Here is a 22,730-nt window from a genome sequence, read left to right as displayed (position 1 = left end):
TAAATTATTTCTTTTGTATTATTATTTTTTTAACAAAATTTAATTTTTATATTTATTAGATATTATTACTGTTATTTACAAAAAGAATTAAAATAAATACATCGTCAAAACAAGTACGAACAAGTAGCCTTTCACTTATACTAAATAATCAACCACCAATTCTTGGTATTTAATAACAGAAATTTTATATTCACATTATATGTAGGCATTTATGAAGGCGTAATTAAATTTAACTTACATATAAAGTCATTTGTGTAGGCGATAAAAGAAAGGCAGACATATGAATAAGCCATATTGTTCGGTCAAAGGTGAAACATAAAGGTTAAAACAGGTGATGTCACTTAGTCTTTTATGTTATATTATTGTAAAATTTTTCTACATGTATTTTATATATATGTATATATATATATATATAGAAAAGTTTTATATACATATATTCTTGATTTTTAAAATTTTAAGTGAATGTACTCATAACAGCATATTGATAACTAACTGTTAATAATATTTCAATGCCAAACAATTAAATTTGGTTGAATTTTCATGCTTTAAGACAAGATTGTTATATTAATAATATACAATTACTCAAATAACCTTCTATTAGTTATTGTTTTAAAAACTACTAGAAAGTAGAAAAAAAAAACTAAAAATAATATAATTTTGTGGCAGAATACCTTGATTTAAAAAAAAAAATTGTTATTTTATATATTATTTTATACTTAGATGCTTCCATCTTTCAACATTTCCAAGATTTTGGATTAAAACATATGTCTAGGTCATGAGATTACATATTAAATACTCATAAATGCTAGATAAGACATAAACGCTACGGGGATCAGCCCAGCTAATTGAAAATAAAAGTTTTTCTGTCTTGGTAAAAATCTTCGTAAAGAATCTAATCCTGAATTGTAACTTAAAATGGTCGTAATTCTTAATTACATAAACAATGGGTGTGCTTTAAATATTTTCCATAATTATATTATTCTTTTATTAAATTTAAAAAAATAAGAAAAGATGAAAAAAAATGTTTCCCTAAGAATAGCATAAACAGAAAAAAGTGGAAAAACACGAGTATACTCACAATACTAGAGATTAAAATGAAGAGATGTCCGGGTTTTTTTTTTATCAAAACTTGTTTAGGAAACAAATTAAATCTAATAAAAACCTACCGGCTTGGTCTAGTGGTAAACTTGTCGTGATAAATCAGCTGATTTCGAAGTCGAAATTATCAGGTTCAAATCCTAATAAAGGTGTTGATTTTATTTATTTTCAATACTAGATCGGTGTTATTTGAGGGTTGTGTTTCAATTAACCAACATTTCACGAAAGTTAGGCCTGAAGTTGTTCAAGATTACACCGTTTACGGCACTGTTACATGATATAAATCACTAATTACTTTAATGTTTGATGCGACTACACATAAAAAAATATTTAATAAAATTAAAAAACAGAAAAAAAAATTGTCACAAAATATTATGAAATAATTTATTCGGTTGCAATCAGCTTAAAGTATTATTTTGTACTTTTTTTGGTATTGTTATAATTTTATTATAGTTTTGAACCTGTCTCATTCTAAAAATCGTTTAATATGTATGAATAGGAGGGATTTAATAATGTATACATTAATATGTTAAAACTCTCATTCTCATCTCTTTAGAAGAGATTGAGAAACAGAACCAGTATGTATCAGATTAAACAGAATAAATAAGTCGTATCGAATTACGTATACGACAGCATTATTACGTAACTTTTAGGCAATCTGATGATTTTCAAGGGAGGGGGGAAAAATATAATGGTGGGGATTTTGTGGTTACCGCTTAATGATGGACTATTGGTATTTGGGGATGTAGGGGTGAAAGAGTAGATTATGGTGGGGGGTAAGTAAGGAAACTCAGGGATAGAATCCTGTTCTAATCAATTACTAACTGAAAATGATATGTATTATTATTAATTAACAAAATCTTAAATAGATATTAATAAAATATAGTTTTTTTATTTGTAACAGATAATATTAATTGTATATTTAATAACATAATGTTTTATGCCAAATTTACTTTTGACATGGAACGTAATTTTAATAATATAATTGTTATTACTAAGTGAGAGATAAAATAAAAAATTCATTTATAAAAATAAACTGACAAAAAAGTTGTTACACTATCCTGGCATTGGTTGGTTATTTATTTTTACACAGCGGAAAAATAACAATAGATGAAAAAAGCTACCTAAGCTTTCTGTTTGGGGAGGGTGGTGAATGATGAAATTTTATAGTAATTCTATTATTAAAGGTATAAAAATCAATCTGGAAAATACTTTAATGAATTAAAAAACTTTATATTTTTAAACTTTGATCGGCTCCCCCACCCGCAACATTGCTTCCAAAGATTTTTTTTTGACTGCATGAACTATTAATATGCTTAGAAAAACATTTAAAAAAATTAGGTTAAAAAATATACATTGAATAAAAAGATAGCGTTTTCGATTTTTGGCAAAGGGGAGAATTTTGAAGTCAAATTTTTCTAAAATGGTAAGATAAAAATGTACGTATATGCTGAGCTTAATATAAAGTGGTTTTTATTTGTAAAATTTTGAGAAAATTGACTTCAAAAAAATATCTATGTCATCCCCTAGAGATATTGACCACCAACTTTTACCAACAAATTGCCTGATATACACTAGTCTTTGCTAAATTTCATTAAAAACGGTTAATCCAATCAAAATTTATTAACCTTCAAATAAGCCAACACACGTACATACGTAGGTACCAACATTACCCTCAACTTTTTTTCTTTTTTTTTCTGTGGGGAGGGTCCTTGAGTTATGAAATGTCGAAAAATGCAAAAAAAAATCATACAACATTTTTTGACTGATTATTATACTTTCCTTCTTCAATCACAGTTCTAGAGCTAAGATTCCAGAAAGTAAAAATTTAATATAAAGTTTTCTTTTATGCACGTTATGAATCACACACACCTACATTCTCGGATTTCATTATTTCAGATAACTGAAATAGTTTTCTTCTTATTTAATCCTTGTAAATCATTGATTCTCAAACGTTTTCGCCGGTCACCCACATTGAGAATAAAAAATTTTCTAGCATCCCCCAGTATTTTTAAACTATTATAAATAATAATTTCAATTTCTGTTTTTAAGATGAGTTCTTAAAAATAGCAATTGCAATTATCGTTTCTAAACGTGGGTTATCCTTTTTCTAAGTTGAAACTTACATTTTAAATGAGAACAATTAAAATGCATATTTAGTCATATTTTGAAATATTAATATTAAAATTGCTTTCAAAAAAATTACTCTTGTATCTATATAGTTATATACCAAGAGTAGTGATAGCATATGTAATATAACAATACAATAATTAAAACTAACATAGTTTGAAATATCAGGAAAACATAATTTTTGGGCTTTTTTTTCATCAGCCATCGCCTTCCTGGACCGCTTGAACACACCAAATTTTCTGTGGGCTTTCTAATGCCCCCTTGAAGGTCTTCAGCGCCCCCAAGGGAAAGTTATCGCCCACTTTGAGAACGAATCTATGTAAACAAATATTGTAAGACCCGTTATCAGACTCAGAAGAGTTATTAAAAAACTCTTATTTATGTTTCATTGCTGAATTTATATTTTTTCTTGAGCAACAATCCTTTTTCTTAATCACGTAAAGGCTGTGAGGACTAAATTTATGTCTTATTTTTTTATTGTAATTACATAGAATTTATGGTAGAATGAAATGTATAGATTGAGAAAAAAAAAGAGAAAAAAATGTTTGTAGCACTGAAGTGATATATATATATATAGCCAAGTATATTATACATTCATAAATTTTATATAGAAAATGTATAGATTGAAAAGAAAAAAAAATTAAGGAAAAAGTTTTTATTGCAGTGAACTATATTGCTATTTTGGGTGTAGTAAAACAGTAATTTTGCTACAAAAATATTGTCAATGAAATTTAGTAAGCCTTAGAAAATTTAATGTACCACCATATTTGCAATATAATATTATAATTGAATATAAAACAAAATTATTGAGAGGTAAAATATTAATCTTAAAGAAATTAAAAATTTACTACGCACATCAGCCAAAATCATATCACTGAAATTTAACATCGATGAAAGGTACAGTGTAACCCTAAGGTTTTCCGTTACATCGGTGGAATAATTAGGCAATGTCCCTTATGTAAGTGTTATAATTTTTGCTTCTTTAATTTGTTTATGTCGGTTTCCTTTTTTTTATGGTCAACCTATTAAGTAAACATGTTTAATATTAACTGAAGTTGTTAAAAAAATAAAAACAAATACTTCCCTGAATTCTTATTATTGAAATGCTGTGTAATTATTGATATGCTTTTTATTCAATATTTATACGTTATAAAAATAATGATAAATGTCTAATCGTAGTTAGTGGATAGTAAATAGTATTAGATGATGTGATGGTAGCAACTATATCGAAATTTTTGATGGCATGAAAGTGTTTGTACATGTCCGCGAGCATATAAAATATATATATATTATCGTAGTAATTATATTGTTATACATTTTGGATTAAATTTTATTAAAAATATAAAAAAAGTTAATTAAAAATTTATATATATATATCGAGAGAGAGAGAGAGAGAGAGAGTTGAAGGAAATTTGGATTTTTGTAATTGTAAGTAAATGTATAAATTCCTACGTTTCGTAACAAATAAATTATTATAATATGTAAAATATAAACCAACATTAATAGCTTTAACTTTCGGTTCGGTTAATCTTGGCATGTGGCGGGAGGTAACATCATCATAACTATCGCCTTATGCTTACTACCTTTTTATTTAATAATATAATATGACCTTTAGTCGTAATGTTTTTTATTAGTATTATTATTTTGTTTATTAGTAACCAATTATGTTAATACAGATAACAGAGAAATACAAAAAAAAAAGAAACGAGCCCATTCCTCATCATCATTCGTATATTTATATATACATCTATCTCGCTTGTTTTTATTATATTATCTTTTACTATGTGTTATTTCTCCTTCCCAAGTGCATCCTGTGGATCTCCGCCCGGCCCCTAAGATGCATGCATTAATAAAACGCGCGTAACTCCTCTCTTGACCCTAACATACACACAAACACACACACATACACATATATACATTTACATACCGTAATATACATGGAGGGAGGTATCTATAAATACTAATCTAGAAGGGGGAGTTATCAGTAACTAATATATTAGTAAGTAAGTAATAATAACAAACACGTAGAACATCCTCTTTTTAAAGGAGAATACACGCGGACACTGCTTCACTTCTCATCGTATCTTCGATCGGACAACGGTAACCGGCGTAAGACGTATAACCAACTACAACAAAATGGGCCGGCGTTTACTACAGGTCTATTATTTATACTTTTTGTATTAATAGCACTTTTCTATAGTATTCCTTCTACTGGCACGTTATCTCTTCATCTCTTTATCTTTCAGTCACTTACTCTTCATTTCCATAACGTATTTCTTTTTTCCTTTATCATCCATATTTATGATATTTCTGTTTACTACATTTTTCTATGCGATTAACATAAAATAAAGTTTTCTTTTTTTTATTTTCTTTCTTACTATTTTTATGAAAATATATACAATTATATATACAAGTACATAAGTTAACTTTATTTTTTTTTAACGTAATCTTTAATATATTCTTTTACTAATTATTTAGTTTTAATATTATTAAAATTATTTATAAATATAATTGTAATATGGTGGGGCTATTTTTAATTATTATTTTACAATATAAAAATATAATAATATTGTATAATTTAAATCGTTACTGGATATAAAAAGTTAACATAGTATTTTGTTTTTACTTTGAATGATTGAGGAACAGTCAAATCTATCTTCAATCCACTAATTTAATTTATAAATTAGGTACATTACAAAACGAAAAACTCAAAATATTAGAAATTTTATAAAAATAAAATACAAATATTTATAGTTACATTTTCCATGACATTCTTCTTCACTCTTTAAACAGAATGATGGTTTAATCATAAAGGAATCAAAATCATGGTTTAATAATGGTTTAATTTGTCCGTTATTTAGTAACTTAAAAGAAAGGCAATCTGATTTAAATAAAATTTCTACCGTTACACAGATTAATTATCAAGAGAAATATGTTACTTTTCAAGTAAAATACATGTTCTGGGGTTGTTACATAGCAGTTAAAAATTACTTTTTATAATTTGTCAAGTAGTATTTAGGTGTTCAAATTGTAATACAACTTAAATAATATATAATCTATAAAAAATTTCTGTTAAAACATTATTTCAAATCTTGGAATGTAGTTTTCTCCCACTCTTGGTAAGAAAAGAGGGCTTTTCTAATCATCATCAGACTTATTTGTCATTTTATCAAATACTTCATAGAAACAAAAGTATTAATTATTGTCCATTAAAAAAAAACCTTTCAGTTCATTATTTCATTTCTCTTCCAATGAATTTTGATCTTTTTAACCAGATTTAAAGAGGAGGAGATTTTCCTCTTTAAATCCGATTAAAAAGATCAAAATTCAACCCGTAACATTTCAATGTTAACCCTTATGTTTTTTAATGTGTTTTGAAGAATTTTTAATGACAAAATTCACAGCTTCCAAGATTTTTTTTTTTTTATTTCATTTCATTATTTTACGGTGATGCTGTAGAAAATTTCTTTCAAATAAAACAAATGGAGGATTTTTTAAAGAAAAATTACGTTCCAATGTATGATTTTTCCTTCATAATAATTGGATTGTAGCGCATTGTTGAATTAATTCGATATTTAAAATATTTTAACTAGAAACTTTATGAAAAACTAAAATTAAAGGAAACATAACATATTCTATCAGATACCCGAGAGTCAAAGCTGACATTCACTGTTAATTAATTGACGACGTTCTTCTTTATCTCTAATTTTATTTTCATTAACATGCAGATTTCTTACTTGCCAATCGTTTCTTGAGATCAGCACATTTTCATACATATAAGTTTTCTTTGTAGGCATACCAATATTATTAACAGAAAAGAAACTAATATTTTAAAATAAAATTTAAAAAAATATATATGAATTCATAAGGTAAAATATAATACAAATTAATAATTCATTTTTTGTATTTGGTTCAAAATTGAAGTTTAGTAATTTGTTATAATTTTATTTAATGTGACTATTGTGGTACTGTTTAGGTAAAACTCAAAGAAAATTTGATTAGTATTTGTTACTCCTCCATTATCTTTCTTGTATTCGATTTTATTTTTTTAATTTTAGTTTACTTATACTTGTTTTTCAACCTCTTGAACAAAAACTGATTTTTACAAAATTTTTGAATGATAAAATGTTTTAAATAATCATGGAAACGAATAGAGTTTCAAAACAAATTTTGAAAGCAACAGTATACAACACTATATTTATAATACATATAAATTAAAAAAAAAATTGATTACATATAATGTTATTAGTAAACAAGTTATTTTACTAACTAGTTTAATCAATTTTAGGTGCAACTGCATGCAATTTCTCATAGGCGTACATGTCATTTCAAGGAGAATGATGTGTGTGTGTGAAAGCGCGCGCGTATATATTTATATATAGCGGTAGAAATTAGTTTGTAGGTTTGTTTACTAAAAGAAATTTTAAAATATAATATATTTTTACATCAGATAACATGTCTAAAAATGTTTTTCTAGGTGCTATACAACACAATCTATATACCGTTTTTAAATATTTCTATTTTTCCTAATTAGGAAAAAGATACAGAATAATAACATTTTAATTCCAATTATATGATATATTTCCCAGATGGGAATCAACATAGTTGACTGATCTAACCTTAAAAATTGTTCTACAAGTTTCACAGTTAAAAAGGAGAACCTAGTTTTGGAAATATTTTTCTTCATTATTAATTTTTAAATAAAATAAATAATGAAGAATAATAAATCTTTTAATAATTTTTTTTTAAATTTAATGTAACCCTTATATGTGTAATTTAGCAAGAAATTATTTAATCAATTGATATTTTTAAATTAATTTAAAAATGTATTTTTAAAAAAATATTTAATTTTTTTTATTTTATCAATTTATTTAATGCAAAAAATAAAGGACTGATTTAAGGTATGTTTTATAAAAGTTAATGGAAATTATATATCAGAATTATACATTAACAAAACTATTTAATATTTAACAATGAATATGTTAAATTAACATTATTGTAACTGACAAGATAAATATCTAATTTAACATGATTACCTAATGAAAATAAAAAAAAACTTCAGTATTCATTCAACGTACCTAGTTAACCTTCAAATATTTCATTACATTAAACTACAAATAAAAATATTGTTGTACCGATGATAAATGTTATATTTGGTTTAGAAGTTTATGTAACGTTACATAATTATAAACACAACACATACATGCATAACTCATTATGCATGCATGTGTGTTTATACACATACAAGCATAACCCACCGGGTTGATCTAGTGGTGAACGCGTCTTCCCAAATCAGTTGATTTGGAAGTCGAGAGTTCCAGCGTTCAAGTCCTAGTAAAATGAGTTATTTTTACACGGATTTGAATACTAGATCGCGGATACCGGTGTTCTTTGGTAGTTGGGTTTCAATTAACCCCACACGTCTCAGGAATGGTCGAACTGAGACTGTACAAGACTACACTTTATTTACACTCATACATATCATACTTGTTCATCCTCTGAAGTAATACCTGAACGGTAATTCCCGGAGGCTAAACAGGAAAAAGAAAGAAACACATACATACAACTTTATAATTATGAGTATAGATTATAGTGTAAGTGTATGACATTAATACCTTACACTACCTGATAAACATAAATATTACAGAAGTAAATGATGCTAAAATAGAGTAACAAAATTAAAACCTTTAAGAATAACTGGGAAATATTTTGTTTCATTGAATAATATTAATGTGAATAAAAAAAAATTACAAAAGTCTTTAAACTTTTAGTTAACCTTTAGTTAGTTTATTTAATCTTTTAAAACTTTAGTTAATAGTGGAGAGATATAAGATCGAAGGCTTCTCCTAATAAAATAAATGAAAATAACTTTAATAATTACAAAATTTAAGTGTATTATTTAATCGTCAGATTAATTAAATTTCATTATTTTAAAATTTCTCTCGTTTTGTGTGTGCGAGCGCGCGCGCGCGCGCGCGTGTGTGTGAGTTTTAAAGTCACATCCTGTAACCTGATGAATAGGGTTCATCTGCTTGACAGTAACGTCATGGTGTCTTTGAAGGACAGCTTCACCCGTTAGGGGTGGGAGGCTTCGGTCTTCAACCTTCGAGTGGAGACTCCTTTGGGATGTCATTGGGATGAATGTAAGACCTTAGTCCCGGTGGGTGATTCCTTTGGGGGTTCCCTTCTAGAGCCGAGGCGTCAAGACCGGAGTCCCGGTGAGGAATTCCCTTTTGGGAGCTCTTCCTTTGAGGCATGGCATGCAAAAAGACCCAGTCCCGGCTGCCTTGGCGAGGAATTGCCTCATTCAGAGGTAGTTTGAGGCAATGGTACCCCCTGGGGCTGAGTTTATGCTTAATTGTGTGTCCAGCTCCGGGAGGGGAGGCGGAGAAACTATAGATGTATAAAAAAAAGTCATATCATGTAACCTGATAAAGATTATTTTTATTTAACAATAAATAATTTGACAGTTATTGAATATATTACTTTAAACAATCTGTTTTATTGTTCACGAAATTAATTTTGTAAAGTTTAATTTTGAGCATATGTTTATTCTTCTTAATCAAAGACAAATATAATAATTTGTAGACTTGAAAATTAATTCTACTTTCTCTACACCCCCATACATCCATTATTATATAACATATGCACATCTTGTTCAATAACGGTATTTTATCCGACAACCTAATCTGTAAATAAACAACCGATTCCAATTAACATAAGTAGAAGTATCATCTTAGTCATTCATATGAAAGATCCTGGGTTTTAATTCCATTCAATCTTGGTATTCCTTTTTACGTTACAAAATTTCCAAAAAATAACCCCAAAAAATTGGAGCTAAGATAGTATATTACTAAAAAAAAAAAAAAAAAAAAAATGTTAATTCAACTTGTTCAAAGAATTTAAGGAATTAATCTTTTCCTTTTACTTTCCCATCTAGATAGCGGTATAGTAGAGCTGTAGCTCTAGAATAGAAAGTATTGCAATCGGTCCAATTTGGTAATATGCGATTTTTACCGGATCTTGACGTTTTGATACCTAAGAAACTCAAAAAAAACTGGATGAAAATTTTCCGGATATTAATGTTCGTATGTAAGTGATTTCAACAAACGACTGATTTCAAAAAACTTGGTCAGATTACCTTTGTATATGGGGTATTAATGTCATTAAATTTTTAACTTAAATGGTAAAAGGGTTGAGTCTGTAGCGGAAGGTCACCTTCAGTATCAACAGATTTCGCCTAATTCAGGTCATATTTTTCTTAGTCACATTTGTTAACAATTAAAAAATAACAATATTTTCAAAATTGCATCCCCCTACCCCAAAAAATGTTGTAATCATCTTCTATGTTTTGACGTCACAGGTGAGCGGTAGAATTAAATAAATGAATAATATTTAAAGTGTAAAAAAGTAACTAGATCTGGCTGGGTCCCAAATTTGATCGCCCGGTCGATTCGGTACCAGATGTGTTAAGCCTCGCGGCTACACCAGTTGCCGACCGTACAAGAGAAATTTGTTCTATGTAAATGTGAAATTATATTAATTAGTTAGTGCCAACCGTCGCTGCTAGTAATGCTACACCCGCGTAAATTACATACAGATGCGCGCGCGCCTTAGTTAGAATCATTGAATTAAATAGGCGAAAAAATATTACATTTAAATAAAATAATAGATATTTTAAATTAAGTTCTGTGTTTATGTGTGTGTGAGCCGTGCATCAGAAACAAACCGCAGTTATCGGCTTTTCTTCATAATTTTTCTGAAACAATTCTTTGCTTTGATAGTGGAAGCGTACTAAAAAAACTATTTTTGTCAGGATATTATATAAATTTTAGAATGAAAGTACAAAAAAATATGAAAATTCTTTTTTCAAACTTTTCGATAAAAAATATACTTTGTTTTACTTTTATACTAATTGTTTTATTTTAAAATGAAGGAAGAAGATTATCCCAGAAAACCGTAAAATTCAAGAGATTTTCATTACTATGTTCCTAATGCAAGGGAAAATAAATAAAGACAGTTTACTTAAAGAGCTTCTTTTTTTCCAGATAAAAAAAACCTTTCAGGATATTTTCAAAACCACCTTTGGGTTTTTAAATAACTTATAAATAGGGGAAAAACATATTTAAGGTTACTGAAAGATTTTACTATTATTTCGTAATTAAAAATAGAGAGATGAGAAAATATTTTAACATCATAAAAAAAAAAATTATTATATTAGAGACTAAAGTATCAAAAAAATGTACGGTGAAATTAAAACTATCAGTCTTTTAAATAATTCTAAATTTGTCAATCGGATCGCTATTGTTTTACGTTACGGTATGTCTATGTACGTTTGTCATCTCTCTTTTTGAACATTACATCAGCTTTATTAAAATGCACATATTTTATTAAAATGTTCTATTCTCTATTTCTTTTTGCTACATGTCCTTTGGTTTTGGATTTCTTCCAATTTATATCATCCCATCGTCAGTTATTTGAACACCTGTCATTCCTTTTCTACAAAGAAGAAGGATAGTAATTTACGAGCGTGCATGAATGCGCGCGAGCATTACTTTTTTTTTGTAATCCTTTGACATAAAGATTACTATCAAGGCTCGTATCAAATTTATTTAAAATTTAAAATGAATATCTACTTTTACTTAAAAATTATAGCTATTTTACTATGGTTTTGATTGATTTGACTCTGTGATTTCCTGCTCAAAAATAATATATAAATATTTGAATAAGTTCTCCATTTCTTTCTTTAAAAAAATTTACCAAGTAAATCAGGGTATTTCTTCCTTGATTAATCGGTACATCTTATAAATTGCAATTAATTCCTCTAAAACTGATATTCCCGTTTATTGAACTGGTAGATTTTCGAACTCTACCAGTTACAGTACTTAATAGTATTAGAATAGTGGTAAGAGAACTGTATACTTGAAGTTCGAATGAGGAAATCTTTGTAATTTTAAATGGTTTTCTTAAACGATAAAATCAGGTTTTACTGGAGTCCATCCACTTAAAGAAGATTAAATTTAATCGTTACTAAAATGCTGTTTAATTATGATATCTTTTTTTCCGGCCTTCGTGGGGCGAATGGTAGCGTCTCGGCCTTTCATCCGGAGGTCCCGGGTTCGAATCCCAGGCATGGCATTTTCACACACGTTACAAATTATTCATTCTCATCCTCTGAAGCAATGCCTAACAGTGGATCCGGAGGTTTAAAAAAAAAAGATAATGTCTTTGATTTCATCCCTTGATAATTTCTCAAGCTATTAGAATCTTACTAGTAATGATAGATTTCATGAGTATAAAAATAGATGGACAAGATTTTTTCTTATAATATATATATTTTTTTAAAAATAAATAATTATAATTAAATAATTTTTTTAAATATTTATTACAGGTTTTCATCTTGGCTGTAATCGTTTTATGTGATTCAGTGTTCAGTGCTCCTCAAGGTGCAGCACCATCACCTATACCAATCATTAGACAAGACAGTGAAGTTAATTATGACGGCTCATACAAATACAGGTTATTAAAAAAAATCTATTTTTTTTATTTTTTAAATAATTATTTTTCTTTTGTATTACTTGTTGTCATTCTTGTTGTTATTCTCAAATAATGTTTTTTGAGGATTATTTAAAAGTCAATTACGTAATAATTATCAAAAAAAAAAAACCACTGAAAATTTAATAAAAAATTTCATCAAAATATCAAATATTCGGTTTGTAATATTTAGATAATACTTATATATTACAGGATCAAAATTATGTATTTGCATTAGAACATCACTTTAATTCCTTTTAAAACATCTAAATTACATAATTTTAACTGTTTTATTAAACTTAGATAATTTTTTTTTATTATGTAGACACTTAATGTATATTTAATTGTAAACTTTCATAATCATGTTAATCATCAATTAACAATTTTGTAACTACTAACAATGAATTTAAAGTGGTGATGAAAATTTAAAAATATCGCTTAAGTATTCAGAATAATTACCAGAATAAAATTAAAAGATATACTTTTACTGCCAAAAATAAGTACCGCCATTCTATTAGTTTTCCTTTAAACTACTCGGTAATAAAAGAGCTGCCTCCCTATTAATCTTAATACAAATTTACTACAGTAATATAAAAACTTTATACAGATACACCAGAATATTTTGTGTTAAATCAACAATATAGAATGATCTAATAGACAGATCTGTTTACAAAATACTTTTTTAACACATATTTTCCTCTAACAGTTTTTTTATTTTTATTAATAATTTTTTTTAACGAGTTTACTAGGTATTTTGGAGATGATAACTTAACGGTAACGACTGCTAGTGAGATTTCATGATCTTTAATATGAAAATGACAATCCAGTTTCAAAAACAACAAAAAATTCCATGTATAATTAGAAAAGAAAAATTCCATAAGCTTACTTAGAACTCAGAGAAATGGAATAATTTCTCAACGGTTTTATCCTAGAGTATACCGCAGCATATCAGTATGTTAACTCCAACGAAATTCAGGTTGTATTCATTCTACAACTAATAATACAGAAACGGGTAGTATAATAAACACCAATATTTTCACAGAGAAGTAACTATGTAACTGATCCTTTGTACTTCCTTGTACAAAGTAAAGGAAGTATTGTAATCGTGAAAAATTGGGGTTTCCAGATTTCGACGGAAATATTCATTTTGACCATCCCTTAATTCATTTTGACTAGTTTTGATGTGGTATCTGTACGTACATATGTATCTCTCATAACTTAAAAACGATTAGCGGTAGAATGTTGAAATTTTGGATTAATAACTGCTGTAAAATCTAGTTGTGCACCTCCCTTTTGATTGCAATCGAATTGCAATCAAAAATTTCCAAAAAACCAAAATCCAAAGAATTGGGATTTTGGAATTTTTCCTTAACTCCAGTAATAAGCCCTCATTGAAAGCTTTTCAACGATATATGATAAGTGGTACTTATTTTCACTGGTTCCAGAGTTATAGCCAAACTGGGATCTTAGACGGGGAAGGCACATCGATTTGAATCCGGCTTCATATACAAACATTTTTTAACTTTAGTTTTTTAATTTAAATATATCGATTTATTAATAATTATTAATCTCTGATTATAAAAAAAAGTTTTGCAATAAATAATATTCAATAATAAGAATAAAAAAAAAACATGAAAAAAAAATCAGAAGTTATTAGTGAAATAAAATTTTATGTACCTTTCATTTTCATTCAAACATTTTTACAGAGGTTAATCATTATTAATAAACCATATATTTAAGTGAAAAAAAAGAAAAAAATATATATGAAGTCGGATTCGAACCGATGTGTGCATGATTACGGATCCATCACGTTCTCACTTACACCTCATAACTATTTGAGCGACGTGAAACAAAATTAATATATAAAGTAATGCTGAAACTAAAATTCTGATACGGATACCGTAAAAAAATGTGATGCATTGTGGTGGACACCCCAATGCATCACATTTTTTTACGTGATTTTATTTTATTTTCTATTATTTAATTTGAGTTCATGCGTAATATTTTTATTTTAATAATGTGTACGTTGCAAATTTGTTCAACTAGCGAACACAAAGCAACCCCTCTCCACGGCTCAATGAGATGAAAATGATATATATGTATAAACGATGTGTAGTCTTGTACAGACTCGGGCTGACCATTTCTGAGATGTCTGGTTAATTGAACCTCAACCACCAAAATACACTGGTATCCACTGTCTAGTACTCAAATCTGTATAAAAACAACTATTTTATTACGAATTGAATTTTAGAACCTTCGATTTCGAAAATCAGCTGTTAAACAATTGATTTGGGAGACGAGTTAACCACTAGGCCAGCCCGGTTGGCTATGTGTAATATCAAAATGTAATTAATTACACGATCATCTAGATTTTTCTTTTTTATATACTTTTTTTTTATTAGTATTTTCAATAAAGTATATATAGAGGTAATGAATACTCAAAATAAAACTATTTTTTATTAAATAGGGGCAACCCTGTTAAATATTACATTTTAAAAAATAACAATTTTTTGAAGTTTAAGCAAATTTAACCCTAAAACTGTTAGTTGAAATTACTATAACATACAAAATCAAATTTCCTAAATCTTTATTGTATAAATATAAAATATTTTACCTTTTTGAAGTTCAAATAAATGTTTTTATGTTTTGGATTTAATGAGGTTACGATTTAAAGTAATGCGTTAAATTAAAATAAAAATCTAGTACAGATATACTGTAGTTGACACTTTTTATATATTAAAAATAAATTTTCCCTTAAGAAAAATTAAAGTAAATATAATAATTAGTACTTAAGACAAAAAAAAACCAGACTAAATAGTAATAAAAATCCTACTTTAAAATATACATACATATATAAAAAAAATATTAATGTTACCCACTGATTGACGTTATGATGAAATAATTAATCTAGTAATGTTTTGTCATTATATAAATAATAATAAATAATTTAAATTTAAAAAACTAAGTAAAAAAAAAAAAATAACAAAAGCAAGAGAACGAAAACATAAAACAAATATAAGGTAAAAAAATATTACTAAAATAACAGAATTACAACATCTTAATACAAGGAAAAAGAAGTATGTTAATGAACAGGAAATAATTAAATAATAATGATGATTTTTTTTGTTGTGTTCTTAATTGAATTGAATTGAATTGAATCATCTACAATGTATTCCATTGTAATTTTTTTCTTCTTTTTAACAAAATATTACTATGTTTTATACATTTCCGCAATTACTATTCATTTAATAAACATATTTATAGGTAAATAATGAGTTTCCAACTACGAAAAAGAATATTAAATATTGAATGATTATACGAGTAATACATGAAACAATGTTTTTTGTAGAGACAAATATTTTTTTCATACATCCATACTTAAAAACTGGATAACATTACGAGTTCAAATATAAAATTAAATTCATATGTAGGGAAATTAATATATATTTAATTTGAAAGATTATCTGATTTTTTTTGTTTTATTTTTTTATTAGAAACAAAAGTAGGACAGACTAATTTTTAATTTACCTATTCCAGGTACATATTTATATTAGTGATATAACCGTACAGATGGAATTTAAGTAATTAAAAAAAAAAAAAAACGACAGTTATCCCTAAATTTAACAAGTATCTTATAACCTTACTAGGAAATTTTTTTATTTTTATTATTAGTATAACATCATAGCAACTTTACAATCTGTTCAGGAAAATAATTGAACAATAAGGAAATAAGATCTACTTGAACCAATATTAACTAGCCACAGACCCAGTGGTTTGTGACTTAATAACGAAACAAAAGATCCAAATTTAGTTTCTCACAAACAACCCGTTAGCATTCTAGATTGCTAGTCTGAAAGTTATTCATTTTTCTCAAGATGACTCAGTAAATATCCGAACATCCTGTTTATAATGTTCATTTTCACCAGGAAAATGAGGAGTAAAGTGGTTTCCCACTGCCGTTTCAGTGAGTAAAATATACTGTTGCACATCATCATAACAAGCCAATAGAAAAACGTATCATATTCAGTCTCTAATTGATGTCTTTATTCTGTTTACCTATCCGACAAGCTGCATGTTGAACATCATTACTCTCAGAGAATGCAATTTTGATTAATATCGCTTGTACCTAAGGTACGTTACTTGCCTCATTAATTCCGTAACTATGATTGGAACAAATAGTAACAGATTAATATTCTCTCTTTTTGAAATGAAACAGTGCATTATATACGTCGAAGGCGAACTGAAAAATCAGGCTTATTACAATGCTCCCGGCTAATTGGAAAATAAAATATAATTTACTTCGATTATTATTGCTTATAATTATATATATAATCTAACCAAACTACGCTCGCTTCGCACACTAATCTAACTAGCGAGCGTAGGTTAAGTTTGGTTAGATTATATTTGTAATTTCCAGTTAGCCGGTAATTTTCTAATTAGCCGAGCGCATTCCAAAAGCCTGATTTTTCAATTTGTCTACGATTATACACTTCTTTAACTCAACTGGGAAATATCCCATACTTTAGAATAAAAGGCGTAGTAGCAAAATATAATTATAATTATAAAGCTGAATTATCCGTTATTTCTTCAGTTACCAGATCTACTACACAAAAGATAATTGGATAAAAACTTATACCCCATTGTATAACATTCGTAGAATTTAAAAAAAAAATCTCAAAATACTTCCCTTCTAAAATTTTTTTTCTAAACCGCTTTAAATGCTCAAATTGATTTTTAGAAAAACTAATATAAATTTAAATCAGTATAATTCAAAGTAATATAAATTTTAAAGAATAAGATAAAGGAAAACTACTTCATTCCTCATTTTTCCTTGAGAGAATAGTGTAAAATACTTATTATTACGTCAGGTCAATCGGATACACGAGTAACATATGTGTTATTATCAGATTTCTGCTTATGGACTATATAATTAAAATAAATTAACCACCAAAAAGAAATAATGTTGTACCAAATACTCACTTTGACATTTTTTACGAATAAAATTGATTTCTTAAGAACGTTGTTTGGCCGTTTTTGTCGGTAGATGCTAGCGTATGTAGTTTAATGTATTTCTATTCAACCTAATCAGGTTAACTAAATACAAATGATAAATAATCATTTATTGTGCTTCTATTAGGTATTCTAGATTTTATATAAGCTTGCATTTCAGACAGCCTTAGCTCACCCTTACTGATCGTTTATTTATATATTTTCTTTGTGATAAAAAAGAGGCAAGTTTTTTAATAAAACCAAAGTTTCTCATCTTTTATACTAATTTCAAACAGTTTTTCTACGTTTTCTGTGAATACCTTGTCTTTTCTTTCATATCTCACGTAACATTAATCTGTCATTAATAAAATTTAGTTAGATAAAAGCCTGTTATTTCTGGAGGAATATATAAATACTTACGATAAAATGTCAGTTTTATGTTAACAAGAGATGTATATTTCAAGAGAAAAAGAAAATAAATTTGAATTATAAAATTTGATAAATTATTATTTTTTATTAACAAATAAAACTAAATTGTATAAAAAAATTAATAGTTTTATTTCTTAATCTCAAATGGAATTTTATTTAAAAAAAATACTAATCCTAATGTTATAAACCAATTAGGATTAAATTTCTAAGTTTTAAAGGTATCGACGAAGGATTTAAAATTATGAATGCTTTAGAGCAACGTTACGTAAATTTTATCTCAACCAAAGAGCATAAATGGAAATATGGTAAAGTTGTATTGCTAATTCTAACTGTTATATTAAATATATTAAAATGAATTACAAAGTACAGAAAAAATTAAACGATACATAAAGTTCCAATTTTTTTATATTTTTATCGAAATTATTTTTTTTAAAAATACGATATGGCTTTTAAAATGTAAACTCCATTATTTTCACTGGTTTAATGCATTTCTCCATTCGTTTCTATTCAATGCTTATATTTTAATTTCAACACAACTACTACATTTTACACTTTCATTTATCATGTACATAAATGCAACAGTCATCATTTCCACACACATCACTGTTTCAGTAACTTTTCTGAATATCAAATTAGCGGAAATTTGGTACAGTCGTTTATGATATCCTTCATATGAAAACTAAACATAAATTACTACGATTATTTTCTTTTAAGTGGATAAGAAGAATTTAAATCATGAATATTTTTTTTATTAAAATTTCTACACACTTGACTCTCAGCAATATTTCGGGATTGAAATTTCTTCAAGGAAATAAATCTTGAATTTTGTACTTCAATTCCATCTGGTTAATATGTTAAGCCTTGCATGGTTATTTATTAAAAAGGCCACCAATTAATTTTGAAATAAACTTTTATCCCTCATAAGATACGAAAAATTCCAACCTCAAATAAAATATCCATATTAATATTTTTTATTAAAAAAAAAAAAAATTGACGCGTTTTTTTCTTTTGATAGTAATTTTTTACACGCACACAGAAACATTAAGTAGAGGTCATATAAGTATACAAACCTTAAAAGGTAAACATTAAGTAAAGGTCATATAATTATAAAATATTTAAAAGGTAAACATAATTTAAAACCTTTCGTAACATTCTGTGACCCTTGGCATCAAAATTTATATCTAAACATATAAAATTGGGTACCGTGGAAACTTACTCAGATAATCTATAAAAAAATCTGAGCTTAGTATTATAAATTTATTATATTAAGGCCTACTAATTTTTAAAAGGTCTTTAAAAATTAAAAAATTTTTTAAAGTCGCCTATAACATTAAATTGTATTTTGAAATATCATACATAAATCTAAGTATCTAAATTACGTAAGAGATCTCAATTTTATACAATTAAACTATTCATTCTCTTTATGTATAGAAAAAAGGGTTTAAAAAAAGGATTAAGGATTAATCGGTTATTATCCCTGAATTCAATTATTAAAATTAATGTTTAATTAAAAAAATTGAAAATTAAATTCCGTTGCAAAATCACAGTAATTTTTATACTATGTAGTTATAATTCAACCTCCACCTCCTTACACAATTTTTTATTGTAACTTTTTTTTTTTTTGTGTTAAAATAAGTACTTTATTTTAACATTAAGTGTCACTGTACTGTTTTTTTTAATGTATTAAATAAATTCTATTTTCTTCTTCAATTCATCTTAAATACCTTTAATTCAATTTTTATTGACAAATCTGATTTTTATATTACATTGCAATTACTGTAATCGAACATTTCAATGACGGCTCATTGTTTGTTTATATCTCCCATTGTTCAAGTTATTGACTTTAGAAAATATAATATTCAATACAAATATCTCAAAGAGTATTATGTTTTAATTCTACGTACAAGTAGATTTCTTTTATTCATGAAAATCTTATTTGTTAGTCTGCTTTTGATATTTTCTTTACTAAGTGCATTTTTATAATATCATTAACTTCCAGTATTTATGAAGATCTAACAACAAAAGACAAAAAATGTTGTGGTACACATCGGGGATATTAAAACCTTCATAACCTCGTTTGTATTCTATCCTTTAAAAAATTTGTTATTTGAATAACAGACTTCCACCGCTTTATTTGGTATAGTGTAGTCATATAACTGCTGAAATTAATTTTTTTTTTTCCATTTTTTTATAGTCGTATCAATAATAACAGTCATTAGTGTCTTAAATAAAACTAAATGATCATACATAATTAGAAAATAAATACCAAACATTGAATAACTAACTGGAACATGAATAACAACTACTGGGACATCACCACTAGACTATTTTTCACTGCACACACAGTACTCTGTAACGGATCTCACAGAGAAACCGCAACAGTCTTGTGATGAAACTTCCGGTTGAGTAAACCCTTCACATTTGAACCCAGGTTTAATTGTTAAACATAGATCCAAACACTGGAAAATTTATGAGCAAGTGGTTTACGGACCATTTTACATTGTACGCGTCACAGTTCTGTTACGGAAACTCAAACAGGTGAATGTGATTTAGCTTTATTTGTTCAATCCTGAATCGATTTAGGATGACTTGGTCTCTTCTGTTGTTTGAGATAAAAGGTTTCTCGAAGTCGTCCTCTCGGATCCTATGAAGGCCGCGCGAGAATTCAGCAGCCAGTACTTATTGAGTACATAGATACACTGAAGAACCATTGAGTACATAGTTTGATACGGGTTGTCTCGTGACTCCTGATTTTGTTTTTATAAAAAATTAAATTAATTTTAACTTAATTCGGATCATGGGATTAAAAAAATTCAGAAGAAATATAAAGCACAGGTTGTAGTTACAAATAACGTAATACGATTATTCTACATCTACAATTTCAATGAATCCTCATGGTTTAATTATAAAATCTAATTAATTAAATATTACCTGTAGTAGGTTTATCATATTTTTCCGTTTGTTTCTTCTTTATGAAAAAAATGTACATATTTTTTTATATCAAAATTGTAAACCATATGATTTTTTCATATTATTTAAAAAGCAAAATGTTAATGAAATTAGAAATAAATTATCATTTATATTTTTTATATATAATAATAATAATAATAAACTTCTGAAACAAGCAAAAAATCGATTAAACCAACCTCCGTAGCCAAGTGGGAATCGTCTCGGCACGTAGGTCCCGGGTTCGAACCTCGGTCAAGCACAGCATCTTTTTATACACTACCAATTTCTACCGGCATCATACCCGCTCTTTTATATAAAAAAAAAATAAAATAGCTTTTTTAAAACATTTCAAAACGTTTTTAATCACTTTGTGACCATCTTAACTGACATATTGGTATGCTTATCATCACGTTGCTGGGGATATGTGTATACATTTATGTTAGATATCACGTATATAATTTTTTCGGAAAGGATGCGTTGAATTTAAAACTTAAATTTAAATTTGTTACATCATTATCGTATATTTATATATTTAATAATATTTAATTGTGTTCCCTTTTCGTGAATGTAAAGAATATTTAGGTTATTGTCACTGCCGCTGGATTTCTATACATAACATTAGTAATTAAAAAGTTTTATTAATGAAATATTTCAGGTTTGTTGTTTCAAAATTTTATAACTTTAATATTTTTATTTTTCAATCACTTTTATCTCTGATTTTCATGGAAAAAAGCATAGGAATTTTTTTTTTTATTCTAAACGTTCTGTAAAAAAAGAATTTTAAAAACACAATACAACTTTTCGAGTTGTATTTTGCTAATTTACGAAATTAAACAACTCATTCTACCTGAATATGATAGGAAGACCTACAATAGCTATTGTTTAGCGATTTTTATCAGGAGTGGTTAGCCTTTTTAAAATTTTTGAAAATTCTAATTATTTGTTAAAGTGACAAAAGCCAAGCCAAGTGATATGAAACAGGTTTTAGGTTTATCTTTGAAAAAAGGGTTTAGTAAAAATAACAGTTTTTAATTTTACTCAGAAAATTCTATTTTGAAATTCCTTTTTATGATGTAACGCCACTCAAGAAAAAGATAATTCAAGGTGTAAATTGTTTTGCATGTTATGTTTACATGTTCAACTCATATTAAATTATGTTGGATGCATTACACAGTAAACTAACTTGATCGGCTGATTCAGTAAATCATTTTGAAATCAGCTAATTTAAAATAAAGGGTTCTAAGGTTCAAATCTTGATAAAGATAGTTGCTTTTATTCGGATTTGAATGATAAATCATGGATACCAATGTTCTTTGGTATCAGTTCTTTGACTAGGTTTCAGTTAACCACACATCTCAGGAATGGTCGGCCTGTGTTCATTCGATTACACGTTTACCGGGACATTCACACAGATAATGACGAGTCCCTAGTGACTTTGATGGGATTATAATTAAAAATATTAAAAAAAAAAAAGTATATAAATGTTGTAATATACTAAGTTTGTTATACAATTCAAAATGGATAAAAAGTAACTGTGGAAAATATATCTTAAAAAAGCGAAAAAATGTCTAAACATAAATTTTATAAAAGTTAAGAATAAT

The 22,730-nt window shown here is 27.0% G+C and overlaps 1 protein-coding gene across 1 annotated transcript in view; it reads left to right on the top strand.

Annotated features, from left to right (window-relative positions):
- The first annotated feature begins 5,244 nt into the window (after positions 1-5,244).
- Positions 5,245-22,730, top strand: part of LOC142331056 (endocuticle structural glycoprotein SgAbd-4-like) — a 33,313-nt gene continuing 15,827 nt past the window's right edge. The window contains exons 1-2 of the mRNA XM_075376695.1: positions 5,245-5,385; positions 12,620-12,747. Of these exons, the coding sequence (XP_075232810.1) occupies positions 5,365-5,385; positions 12,620-12,747 (149 nt within the window). The 5' untranslated portion in view covers positions 5,245-5,364. The remainder of the gene's footprint in view (positions 5,386-12,619; positions 12,748-22,730) is intronic.

Source organism: Lycorma delicatula, chromosome 10, assembly GCF_047948215.1.
Source record: "Lycorma delicatula isolate Av1 chromosome 10, ASM4794821v1, whole genome shotgun sequence".
Taxonomy (NCBI): domain Eukaryota; kingdom Metazoa; phylum Arthropoda; class Insecta; order Hemiptera; family Fulgoridae; genus Lycorma; species Lycorma delicatula.
The sequence above is the reverse complement of the archived record's forward strand: the minus strand, read 5'-3'. Positions and strand labels throughout refer to the sequence as shown.